General features: G+C 41.7%; 1 protein-coding gene across 1 annotated transcript; it reads right to left on the reverse strand.

Annotated features, from left to right (window-relative positions):
• Positions 1 to 8,736: 8,736 nt before the first annotated feature.
• On the reverse strand, positions 8,737 to 10,985 carry LOC130696263 (transcription factor Sox-1a-like). Its single transcript, XM_057519351.2, has one exon. It carries the CDS (start codon positions 10,343 to 10,345, stop codon positions 8,738 to 8,740), a length of 1,608 nt encoding a protein of 535 aa, XP_057375334.1. The 5' UTR covers positions 10,346 to 10,985; the 3' UTR covers position 8,737.
• Positions 10,986 to 13,469: the final 2,484 nt, after the last annotated feature.

The following is a 13,469-nucleotide window of genomic DNA, read 5'->3' on the forward strand; positions in this document are numbered from 1 at the left end:
TACACGAAAAAAAAAAATCCGAGTTTCAGAGAGCGGGGGGGGGGGGATAGGAGGAGGTGTTATTTATGCGACGCACCTCGGACTCTTGTCTATTTGAATATTTACCTTCCCCCGCACATCTTGTTCAACTCTTTTTCTTTGAATGTCTTTTAAACGATGGCCGGTCGGTCTACGGCACGATGGCTATCGAGATCATTTGATTGCTGTTATTATCGTTATTTACAAAGGCACAAACATTTGATGATTGAACCCTTTTTTATAGTCAGCTCCCCATCGTACGAAAACAAAAAAAACAAAAAAAAACCTCCCCCTTTTTTCTTCTTCTAGAATGAGAAAAGATGCGCTTTGAACCGATTGGATTCGGTATGGAAAGAATTTCAGCTGTTTTTCGTCAAAAAGATCGCCACCAAAAACTACTGGTGTATATATATACTCCGTATGTATTTATGTGGATAGCCAAAAGGTGTGCATAGAGGGGGGGGGGGGGGGGGGGTGAAATAGAACTATATATCTCTTTTTTTTTTTTTTTTTTTTTCTTACTTTCGGGGGCTATTTTTCCCTTCATTTTAAAAAAGGGGACTAGTGCTGCTCACAGCATCAGGAGGTGACATTGACATATCGGATATAATTTACGACGAGTTTCGCACCTGGATCGCTCCGTTGGAGCTAGTAAGTGTTCCCATGCATGAAGGAAAGGGGGGGGGGGGAGGGTGTTTTGGGGTTTTTATTTTTTTTTTTTCTGAGCCTGAAAAAAGGGGAACCCACCGGAGAATATTTTTTGAAAAAAGTGTCGCGCTGCTTTTTGTCACACGGCAGAGAAAGTTTTCGAAAAAAAAAAAAAAAAAAAAAAAATCTGACGCAAATTACGACTTTTTTTTTTTTTTTTTTTTTTTTTTTTAAGTGTGTGGCTTCGGGAAGGAAAAAAATAACACGGCATCATGAGAGAGAGGAGGGGTTTAGCATTTCTTTTTTTTTTCCCGTGCGCATATATTTAAATCCAGTAGAAAGACTATACCCCCCATCAGTAGTTGGATGCTTGTTGACCTTAACCAGTGACCTTTTATTTTTTTCCTGATATCTTATGACTCCATACTGTTCTTGAAAAAAAAAAAAAAAAAAAACTCTTGCGGGGCCCAACATGCGTACCTATTTTTTCAATTCTCAAGTATTTACAAAAATGAACGTCTGCTACTAGAAATGGAGAGACCCCAAACTCGGGTTTTAATAGGGAGATGATATTAGTCCGCGCTGGATACGGAGAAGAGGGAAGCATTGTAAGGGTGTAGGATGGTGATGATGATGTCGGGAATCAATAGCCATTACAAAAGCAGAAGGAAGGGGGGAGGGATCTCAGGATTGGAAGGGAAACTGCTGCTGCTGTTCGTCCGATATGAATTGGAATTAAATCACGAGGATTTCTATAGCTTCTTCGGTGCGGTAGTGGGCTTTCGTATCTCGCCAACTTCAGCTGTGCCGTTGCCAAGTCTCGTGTGACTTTTAATTGGAACGGCCCCGTTTGACAATGGCTGGGCTTGCACTGACGGAAATCATTTATACCTTTATTGTGTTTTGGGAAAAGCAGAAAAGATGATGGCCAAACAGACCACCCAGATTGAATTTTGAATACATTAAAAACTTGTGTTTCTCTCTCTCTCTCTCTCTTGCCGATCTGTATAACTAGTTTGTTCCGTAATGGATATGCATACACGATGCATATTGATTCGGAGTGTAAGGTCCTGACCTTTCTGCTTTTCCTCAAAACGTGAGGGTCTGTTTTCGTGGGACAACTGGGAGGGGGGGGGGGTACATCAACATATTCAAGTGTTCCAATTTAATGAAGGAACTTCCCTTTTTATAAAAAAAAATTTGTTTGGGGTGGGTTTTTAATACTTGTGGTTTTGGCTAGCAACGCTGTCGAGTGTAGCGAAATGTTTTTGAAAGAGCAGCTGTTGTTTGTGCCGTGTAACTTGTTTCTAACCCTCGTTCAGCTTTTGCTACAAGTCATGTCGTAATATCTTGGCTCGAGCCAAACCCCTTACATTTCTTTTTTTTTTTTTTCGAATGCATGTAACCCCTACAAAAGAAATGCAGAATGCGTAGTATGTAATACTTTGAACCCCTCCCGCAGTGCGAGTCTTGTGTATACATAATATAGTAAGAGAGAAAAGACATGGAATTACAACCCCCGTCCCTCTCACCTTTTAAAAAACTGTTCCAAAAAATTCCCTTTTTTTTTTTTTTTTTTTTTTTTTAATATATACATTTGTCTTTTTCTTTTAAATGGGGTCGTTTTTGGGTTGTCCTTATACACGCAGTGGGTCAACTGTATAAACTAATAGACCACCCCCGTAGTAAATGGTATATAGATATTTCCAAACTCAATTTCTTCTGGCTTGTTTTTTTTTTTTTGTTTTGTTTTGTTTTGTTGGATGGCCAAGAATCAAGAAAAAATGGGTCTGTTATTGGTTGCTCCATTTTCAAAGAAAAAAAAATATCTGGGCCGTTACAAGAGCACACCTGTAAAACAATGTCTTTCGTACAACTCGGGGCCATATAGCTCGCGCTCTCTGTGTATTTCCTTTATTTTTTTACGACTTCTTTTCTCGTGGATGTCGAGCGGAGGTGTCGCCCCTATAACGCGGGACGGCCCCCCTCTCTTTTTTTTTTTTCTTCTCTATAGCATGTAACAGGGCTCAATTACCTGTTCGACACCTTGTGTGTGTGTCGTAAAAAAAAAAGGTTTCGGTCATTCGATACGTTTGTACTTTCAGTCCTCTTCCTGTCTATTTATTTTTTAATATTAGGCCTGTTTTTAAAAAAAAACATTTTGAAATTCGCGCCGAAAATTTATATTTTGAATTTTTACTTGCGTAAAACAATTCAACTTGCAGAGAAAGGTCAAATTCTAATAGAATTCCTGTTAGATCATTGTCCGTTTTTATTTTTTTTTTTTTTCAAGGAGAAATGCCGTACAATTTCCTTATTGGGAAGCAAAACTTGTGACAGTTGGATGCAATGCCGATTTGATTTATGGGCCACCAGCTTAGAAAGCAAAAAAAAAACGTTTCGTTGTCGTTTTTTTTTTTTTTCTGCAGCGTTTTCCTGTGGGATATGTTCCAGCAAATAAAAATGGTGGGGAGGGGAGTTAGAGAGAGAGAGAGAGGGTGTGATGGCATCACGGGTAAAACGTCAAGTGTCGCAGCAGCAACAGATGGCCATCTGCGTGTTAACCTCACCAGAAACTGCATTTTTTCGGCTCGTTAAACTAAACGACTTTCTTCTTATCGAATTTATTTTTGTATCCCGCCAAAAAAAAAAAAAAGACACTTCATTGATCAACTTCCACTCGATATCACTTTTTTCGAAATGAGTCGGAACAACAAAAAAGGTCATCCGAGGTCGACATCAATTCTCTCTACACACCTGATGGGAGTCTCTTGATCTCTCTCTGTGTAAGGGAAACGTATTGATTTAAAAAAAAAAAAAAAGTAAAATTTTATTTTATTTATTTTTTTCAACCTTTTCTTACCTGAGGTCGAGCCGCCCGTTAACCATCAGATCTTCTTATACAAATTCCCTTGTAGAGAACTCCTTTTTCAGGGGGGTTCCACTTCTTTCTTTCTGCCTGGGCGTGTATTACCTTTTTTTTTTTTTTTTTTTTTTTTTTATCTTACTCAAGAAAACGTTTCACTACCCCAAAAGTAATATAGTCGTATGGAATTTCCTACCCCCTCACTACACCCCAAAAAATAATAAAAGAGAGAAGCGCCAAGCAGTCTGGTTGGGTGGCTGTCTCGACCTGTGTTATATGGGTAAGAGTCGATCGCAGAAATTTAGGACAGGAATCTCCAACAAGACAAAGTTCTTTTTTTTTATGGCTCGTGGACGTTTATTTCTTTGTGTCCGCTAGCCATTTATTGCTTTTTTTTTTTTTTTTTTTTTTTGTCCGTTTACATGGTGGCGCACGTTTCGTTTTGTACGTTAGAAATTGAGTCTGGAGTCGGAGTGGATGTGCCAATTGTCGCACCGGTGTCAAACGATCATCGAGGGACATTTTTTCTTTGATTCTTTTTGTTGTTATTTTTTTTTTTGAAGGGCAAAGGATTTTTTTTTTTTTTTTGAACGGTGACAATTGGGGAATTGGTTTGGAGAATTAAGAAGATCTCGGGGTGCCTTCCAATTTTTTTTTGAATCGAAACAGAAATTGTTGTTTAAAAAAACTCCGCCTATTTTTTTGCGTCGCTTCTTCCCTTTTTTTTTTTTTTTTGACACCTGGCCAAATTCCTTTGGGATTTTCCCTTGCATTTTTTGTGTTCTTTTTAAAATATCCGTGTCACTCACTTTAATTTTCGCATCCACATTTCTTTAAAAAAAAAAAACTGTTCCAATTTATTCGGTCCCAACTTTCGCTGCTCACGATCCGCCCAAGTCACGATGCGCGTTGGTGCGCGCAAGATGTTCATTCATCATCTGCCAGTTGCCACTGTTCGCATTAATTTAATCTTTCAAAAAAAAAAAATCCTAAGATGTCGGAGAAACGAAACGCTTTTCTTTTTCCCAATGCGACAGCGGGGGGGGGGGGGGGGTTAGAGGGGTTCAACTTTGGGGTCTTTTTTTTTTTTTTTTAGCTGCTGTTGCTCCAACGGTTTTTCCCTCCTCCTTCTGTGTGCCATCAGTTTCAAAAGAAGCGCCAAAGAGAGCATGGCCGCAGGGGCAGTTCTCTCTCTCTCCTCCGGTGTGCGGGAATGGCACGCATAGAAGTAGCTGGAGGTTGTTGCTGCTGCATGACTGGACGCGAAACATTTTTCCACAGAGGTGTACACACACACACACACCTTGTAGATTCTTCGGCTTGTTTTTTAAAACTAGAAGAGAGGGGGGGGGGACCTTGGAGCGAAAAATGTGGGGGGTGTTGGGACCCCCCTTCAAGTCCGTGGCACGGCGGCAACGTTTATTCGTTTTGAAAAATGGACGGGGTACTGTAAGAGGCGTAAATGTTTTTTTCTTTTTTGTTTAAAGTTGTGCGTGAAATGTTAATCTTGACGTTCATCTAAACACGAGTTTAGATAGAGAACTTTTCAATATGATGCGCGTTCAGATTGGCCCATGCAAAACGAAGTAAATTGGATTAAAAGTTGGAATGCTTTGGAGGGGGGGGGGTGGTGTCGATGTGTTGAACGTTTTTTCTTGATTCTTGCAAAAGGAGAGAAACTTGTGGGATGCATACGAGAAGGATCAGGTCAGAAAGTATTAAAGTAAGATGTGAGAGTGTCGAACCTTGTGTTGTGCCTGAGCCGGCCGTGGGAAAAAAAACTGTTTCGGGGTCTGCCTTTTTTTTTTTTTTTTTTTTTTTCGGTTGGAACTTTGGGGGCCAGGGCGAAATCTCTTCTACTTATAAGCGAAGGGGAACTCTTTTAATTTTTTATTTAAAAAGAAAAGGAGCTTGTGCTGCTGCCACAGGTATTCGTCAGCAGATTTTGCGCGCTCGGTCATCCACCGCCTCTTTTTGCTCCAACGTATTTCTTTTTTTTTTTTTTTTTTTTTACCTTCGAGCGTTTTTTTCTTGTGGTACGAAGGTAATAAGAAAAAAAAAAGACAAAATCCTTTTTTTTTTTTTTTTTTTTTTTTTTTTGAAGGCCTTAAAAGAAAAGTTTAAAGCGTTTGTTGTTGAGCCTTGTGGATTATTTTGTGAGATAGGGCAAAGACATTTAAAGAAAACTTGAAGCGAAAGAAAGGTGATGATGAGGTAGGTGGACTAATCGCGTTCCCAACAACTTGGGCGGTGATTGACGGATGCAATTGGCTTGTCAAAAATGCGAACATTTTTTAAAATTCGAGTTCTACGTTTCTTGTTGTTGGCGATAGATGAAGATGTTTTTTTTTTCTATCCGCTTCGATCTTGTGAGAACATTTTTTTGTGCAAGAAAACGAGAATGAAATCGATTCTGTTGAATGTTGCATGTCAGGTTTGATTGGGGATACATTGATATGGTTGTCCTCTGCCTGACTTGTGAACGTTCTCCCTTGTAATATAATAATTAGGCGATCAAAACAAATGAGACTTGTTTTCCGTTTTTTCTATGCCGGTACAACGTTGCTGTTTTATGACATCAGGGGCATTATTTGTCAACTAGACATTGGGGAGGTCTTGTATTCAGGCCTTACGTCAACTATGCGTTTCCGGCTCCCCCTTTTTTTTTTTTTTGAATCACGGTCTTTTTTTTAAAATCACTTGTTTAAATTTCGCGGGCGATATACTTTGGGCAAAAATGAATACAACAAGATAATAATATACGTATTTATCGTAATGATTGTGATTATTATTTCGATGATGACTGGTTGTGGTTGGGGAGGGGGGGGGGACCATCATTTTGTCCATCAGTTAACGTATACGTATGTGTGTGTGTGTGTAGAACCGGTTGTTCGGCAAAGGGGGGGGCATATACCAAACAAAAGTGAACCACGCCCTCATCCGGTCGACTCTTTTCACTCTACGGACGTTGCACACACAACGGGGCCACAGAATAGAGAAGAAAAAAAAAAACGTCATCGTAATGCAACACGATTTTCATTATGGTAATTTTCCTATTGATCTTGACGTACGGTTTAGGCCTATAGCGAATGTTTTTGGCGACCTCTGTTTTTTAAATCTTGATTTGAATTGTCGTCTGCTCTTGTTGTGCATTTCACTTGTTTTTAGGCTTTGAATTATGATGAAAAGCCGCGTTAAAATGAAACTACACTTGAATTCGTTATTCTATTTGCTTCAGAAACTTTGAAAAAAAAAACAAAACAAACGCCCTTTTAAAAAACTAGATTAAATATCTTAGAAAAAAGAGCCCCCCCCCTAAAACCGCAAAAATAGTTTCGTTCTCAAGACACGTACACAAGAGGAAGACGCGGCAAAAAGTTGTTCGTGAGTTTTGAATGAAAACAATTCTTACGTTGTGGTCAGCGGATGTAATTTCATCCGTATCACATCGTGAGGTCTCTCTTTTATTATTTTCTTTACCTTTTGTTATCCGTGCCGAGTGTGTGAGCTTCTTCCGCGTATTTCTTCTTCGATTTCCTTTAGTTGGCTGGCGCCCGGTATCGTTCACTATCATTTTCATTTCCTTTTTCCATCGTTGTAAGTTCTAAAAAGAAAGGAGAACTTGTTGCTACACAAACATTTCCTGTTTTCTCGCTTCCCTTGGCCCGTCGAATCAATCACGAAAAAAGAGAAGGAGTTTTGACTTGTGAATAAATTAACGGTGTAAAGAGAAAAATGTCCAAGAAAAACTAGCAGTGTGTATGTAACAATACGGGAACAAAAGTTATACAAGTGCACTGGTCACATATGTACAAACATACATGGCGCATTTTTATTGTTCTGCAATTTCTTGTTATACTAAAGAGTTTTTATTTTTTTTTTTTTTTTTTTGTGGGATGCGTTACGTGTCCGTTGGTGTGTGGAATCAAAACAATTGACCGGTGTCGATCGCGAATAGAGAAATGAAAGGGTTTTCGTGACACGAATTTGCGGCGTGATAATAATGGAGCGTGAAATATTTTCTTTAATGATTGCATTTACAAACGGATCAAACACACACAGACTCACATGCAAACAGAATTTGAATTTTTTTTTTTTTTTTCTTTTATTTCTTAATTTTTTTTTTTTTTCATTTTTGCGATCGAAATGTATGAGACACAGCGATGATAAAAGTGAAACCGAATATATGACAATGCACACGAAAAAAAGAAACAGATTGGCAACGTTGGCTGATTATTCATATCAGTAATCGTCGTGTGTGTTTTTTCTTTATGTATAAAGTGGTAATAGTAAATCACGCTCTTTCGAGATATATAGAATGATTGAAGATTCTTTACAATATTTTTTAAAAATTAAATCGTTTTTCCCTTTTTTTTTTTTTTTTTTTTCTGTGTCTCATATTACGGCGAATGACGCCAATTCGATAGAATTTTTTGTTTTTGTGTGTCGAGTTTGTAATAATGATAATAATAATTGTAATAATCAAAATGGGCAAAACAATCTGTACAACGTTAAAAAAAAAAACTGGGGAAGGGAATTGTGGGGGGGGGGGGCAGGAGATGAAATCGCGGGATTCAAAGAAAATGAAACGAGTTTTTTTTTTTTTTTGAAATGTGAAAAGTTCAAAGAAGAAGAAATGAAAACAAATGACATGGCCACGTAATAGAAAGAAGTACTTGCAGTGAATTCCCTCCCATTTTAACTTTGACAATACTAAAAAATGAATTAATATGTAGGATCATGATATCAAAAAATTTGCGTTATGTATACGAATGTCTCGGCTTTAAAAAAAAAAAAATACTCGTTTTGTTTTCATCTTCTCAAAACAATACTCTCTGTCGCTCTCTTTCCAACCATTCGGCAAAAAAAAAAAAATACGATTACAAAATCAAAAACGATAATTCAATTAGATTTAAAAAAAAAACATCACGTCTAAAAAAAACTTGTGAGGTGAGGAAAAAAAAAAAAAGAAATCGACCCGGAGATTGCAAAGAGAGAAACAAAGAAAAATAATTAAAGAAAAGGTACAAACAAATTGGAATGAAAGGGTGGCGGGCGATTTAAACGCTCGAACTGGTTTGCGCGGATATGTTCTCCATGTCTCTCTTAAATTTCGTATAATTATAATAGGCTCTTTGTTGACGATGGATGTCTCTTGTTGATTGGGATTTTATCTTCTTTTTTTTAAAACAAAAACAATTGAGTTTACATGTGAGCCATGGTCATCCCGGCGGCGGCTGCTGCTGCTGCGGCGGCTGCTGCGGCTGCGGCGGCCGACATGGGATCGGGCGAGGCCGAATGGTGATACCCTGGATGACCCTGTAGGCCCGGAATGGGCTGTAGTCTACCGCCGCAAGTCGGGTCCATGACGGACGAGGCATCGCCGGGCAAGTACATGGAAATCATGTGACGGAGATCAGCAGCGTTGCCGACGGCCGCCGGCTGTTGTTGGTATTCGCGCTTGATGGAGACTTGTTGCTGTTGAGGCGTCGGCGTCTCGGATTTGACGCTGTTTGGGCTGTGCGACGACCCGGTGGATCCGACGCTGCCGACTCCGGCCTGTCCGCCGCTGCCCATTTGCGACGATTGCATCGAGTAGGGAGATCCGGCTCCTCCGCCGGCGTACATGGCTCCGTAGTTGGCTCCGTTCATGTAGGAAGACATGGGCGAAGCGCTTCCGCCGCCCGTGCTGGCCCCGCCGCCCTGGTTCATGTCGTAGCGCGGCCCGTAGAGGCCGGCCGCCGCTGCCGCCATGTAATGCTGTCCGTAGTTTGGATCGTGCATCATGCTGTAACCGTTGGGCATGTAGCCGTTGGTGGCCATCTGGTGATGGTGGTGGTGATGGTACATGGCCGCTTCGCGCTGACTGCTGTGGTGCGAGTGTAGGCCTCCACCTCCGCCCTGTTGGCTCTGCTGCAGGCCCGACTGTTGGCTGCCCAGCACGACCGAGTTGTTGTTCATGTTGTGCCCTCCGCCGCGTTGATGATTGCCGCCGCCGTGCTGATGCTCTTGATGATGTCCGCTCTGTCCGCCTCCGCCACCGGACGATTGCTGCTGGATGAGACCTCCTTGTCCGCCGGCAGCCGGACCTCCTCCACCCATGGGGTACTTGTCCTTCTTGAGCAGAGTCTTGGTCTTGCGCCTGGGTCGGTACTTGTAGTCGGGGTGCTCCTTCATGTGGACGGCCCTGAGACGTTTGGCTTCGTCGATGAACGGCCTCTTCTCGGCTTCCGACAGCAATTTCCACTCGGCTCCGAGCCGCTTGCTGATTTCGCTGTTGTGCATCTTTGGGTTCTCCTGGGCCATCTTGCGCCGCTGGCCGCGAGACCAGACCATGAAAGCGTTCATGGGCCGTTTAACTCTGTCCAGGTTGTTGTTTTTGGCCGAAGCGGCCGACGAGGTCGTCGATCCTTGCGACGGCTGGTGGTGCAACGACTGGGAAGACGCTGACGAGCCGGACGAGCTCAGAGCGTTGGCCGCGTGCTGATGGTGAGCGGCGGCAGCGGCGGCGGCTGCGGCCATGGCTGCCGCGTGCTGGGCGGACAAGCCCAAATGGAGCCCGTGGGCCGACATTTGGTACTGTTGCTGATGCTGTTGTTTTTGTTGCTGCTTTTGTTGCTGCTGCTGCTGCTGTTGTTGCTGCAAATGTTGGGGCGTCATGGGCGGCGATAGAGCGTGACTGGACGAGACGGACAAATGATGCGAAGAGAGCGAAGTCTGGCCGGCCGACGATGGCGAACCCAGTCCGTGTTGCTGATGAAGATGACCCGGGTGACCTCCAAGTCCCTTCATTTCCGATTCCATGGTTAACATTGTTCTACTCTGGCTATCGATATTCGCTTTGGACGGGCGTTTGGTCAATCGAGACCTTCGTGTTTTTTTTTTTTATTCAAATTTTTTTTTTTTTTTTTTTCAATTATCGATGATTGAAAATTCACAATTTGTCGGGGTAAAAACTTGAAGTGTCGTTGCAATTTTCACTAGCACGACATAGCACACTGGGCACTGTTTTTTTTTTTTTTAAGAAGATGTAGAAAGTTAAACACAAACACGACGCACTTGAATGTCAATCACTTTTTATTCTGCGCGTGCGATTCAAGTTGAAACCTCTTTAACTGTTGTCCATTTGGTCTCTTTTCTTCTATTTACTCCTTTTTTTTTTCGCACACCACCGAAGAGAGAGAATATATCAAAGAGTTGTGTGTCTTCTTCTCCTTGTTGTATGGGGGTGGTGGTAGTGAAAAGGAGGTACGAAAAAAAAAAGAGAGAGGAGAGTGAAAAGAGAGGATAGAGAAGAGGAGGGAGAGCGAACACAAGAGAGGTCTGAACGCTTTGAAAGCCGCCTATTCTGTGCCTCAATCCGGCCGTCTCTTGACTGTGTTATTGATTGACACAACACACACAACTGGCGCGAGAAGAGAGGGAGACTAGAGACTACTACCCTAAAAGACTTGAGAGCTGCTGGCTGCTGCTGCTGCTGCTTGCCTGCTCTGCCCTTGCTGCTGGTGCTACACACACACACACACACATATCCGAAAGCCCCCATCGGCTAGCAAGGGGGAGGGTGGGTGGGATGGGCTCTCAAAAGTGGGGAAGAGATAGGCAAACGACACGGGCAAAGCTCCGCCCTTTTACCTCGGAGCTTTTTGCCCTGCAACGGGGCACGACCAATTGGCGGTAGGACAAGGATCCGCCCTCTGTCTTGTCAATCATTGGTTCGTTTCTCACTACGTAGGCGGGGCTTATTCTTTTTTTCCTTTGGGTGGGGGAGCTTCAACCTCCCTGTAACATGGCTCACCTTATCTGGCCGTTAGCTAGTTTTTAAGAACTGGACCTTTTTTTCTTTCTTTTTTTTTTGCGAGCTTTGGAGCCATCGGCAGTTGTCTTCTGTGTATCTCACAGTGCGCAGGGGTCCCGGAAGAGGAGCTACTAACAGTTCTTTTTTTTTTTTTTTTTTTTTTAACTTGAAAATGACTCCGCCTTCTTTTTCAGTTGCCTTCAGGTGATGAGAGCCCTGGCGACGTTATCCAACATTTGTTTTCTTTTTCTCTTCTTTTTGAATGCGTCGAACAATTGCATAAAAGAGATGGGCCAATAATTTGCAATCCCGTCATCCAATATTGATTGACGCTCGCACACGTTGAACGAATTTCACGTCGATTGCTTTTTTGTATGAATCTTTTTTTTTTTTTTTGCTGCCTTTGCAACCCAAGACTTTTAGAGTTAAAGGGACGAGCGAATAGTTGATTGTCCTTTCTGTATGCACGATATTACTCCCCCCACGCACACAGAAAAAAAAAATGTGAATCGATGACTTGAGTTAATGAAGCTGGTGGTGTTGGTGCAAGTGGTGGCTTTCCCATCAGCTGCCTTTTGAATATTTTTTTTGGGGGGACGTGTCATCCTTCTTTTTTTTTTTATTTATTTTTTAAAGCTTTGTTTAGCTTTGGTGTTTTTCTCTCCCCTCTTGCATGTCTCTCACACACACACACACACGACGGTGTGATGCTAGACTCTTATTTTTGTACACTTCCATCAGCAGTTCTGCTGATGGCTCAAATAGAACCTTTGCCTCGTTTTCCGAGTGCAGATAATAGACTCACCTTGTTATTGATGGATCCGCAGCTCTCCACCATTAGGCGAATGATACACAATACAAAAATTTCCCCTACCCTTGCCACCACGTATCAATGTGTACACACACACACACACACACACACCACTGACGTATAATTTGACACGTAAAATACCTGGGACTATAGAAAGAGGTGGATGCTATTTAGACGATTAGAATGGCATCACTTCCATTTTTGCTCTGTTTATGAAGGTGGTTGATGTCGAGCACCTGACGGCGTTTGTGGCCGGTGTGTGTATGTACAGCCCCGACGTGTTTTCACGTTCCCAGCTGTCGGCTCCAGTTGCGTATAAATGGTTGCTAGTCCGTGCCAGGATCTACGGCCATTCGATCGCTATTTTTCTTTTTATTACGTCAGACAGAACATATTACAGCACGCGATATGCACAGTGACAGACGGAAAGAAAAAAAAAAGGATGGCCATTTTTTGTTTTGTTGATTCGTATGCGTTAAAAAAGGCTTTCTCGTTATGATGTTTTACGATGGCTATCAGATTGGAAAACAGACTGTCACTATAGAAATTCTAGGGACATTTTTTTTTAAACATCGAAAACTTTTCTTTTTTTTTATCAAACATTTTTTTTTTTCATGGTAGTAAAAAAAAATAATTTGGTTTAATTATCACGCTGTTACGTGATCTCCCTATACGTGAAAAAAAATGAAGTCTGTGCGTCTCGTTTTCAACCGGCAATCAATATAACTGTGTACGCACACACTTGTGTTACGAGTGCGAGTGTGCGGAAACGTCATGCCATCCCTACGCTACCGCTACGAACCAACAGCTTAAACCATTCGTTGTTACCATCAACATATTTCCCGACCGCAAAACGCACAACAAACCGTCCCTTTATTTTTTTTTTCTTTCTTTTTTGCCAGATGGCATTTTTATTTATTTGTTTTTAAACGTTACATTTTATTTTTTTTTTTTTCATGGGAAAAAGGTGGGGGGGATGTTTGTTTGTGACTAACGTCCCGCAAAGGATTCCAGACCGCAACGTCCAGCAGTTGTCTCGCCAATCGATCATTGCTCTCCTATTCGTCTATCCATTTGAACGCGTATACATTTTGATATTCTAAAAACCTTTCGTTTTTATTTTATTAATTCGCTCTGAGCATTCGGATAGATTTGAATGGGATCATTTTTTTTTTTTTTTTAGCTTCCCTTAAAAAAAAAGAAAAAAAAAGTTTTCAACATTTGTCGGTATGTTAGCAGTACATTCTTGCGCATCATTACTGAAGAGGAAAATAGAAAAGGGAAAAAAAATCCGGCGCCTTGGGGAGGGTGCCGAAGTTGGTGGACCG

This window comes from Daphnia carinata, chromosome 5 (genome assembly GCF_022539665.2).
Source record: "Daphnia carinata strain CSIRO-1 chromosome 5, CSIRO_AGI_Dcar_HiC_V3, whole genome shotgun sequence".
Classification (NCBI taxonomy): domain Eukaryota; kingdom Metazoa; phylum Arthropoda; class Branchiopoda; order Diplostraca; family Daphniidae; genus Daphnia; species Daphnia carinata.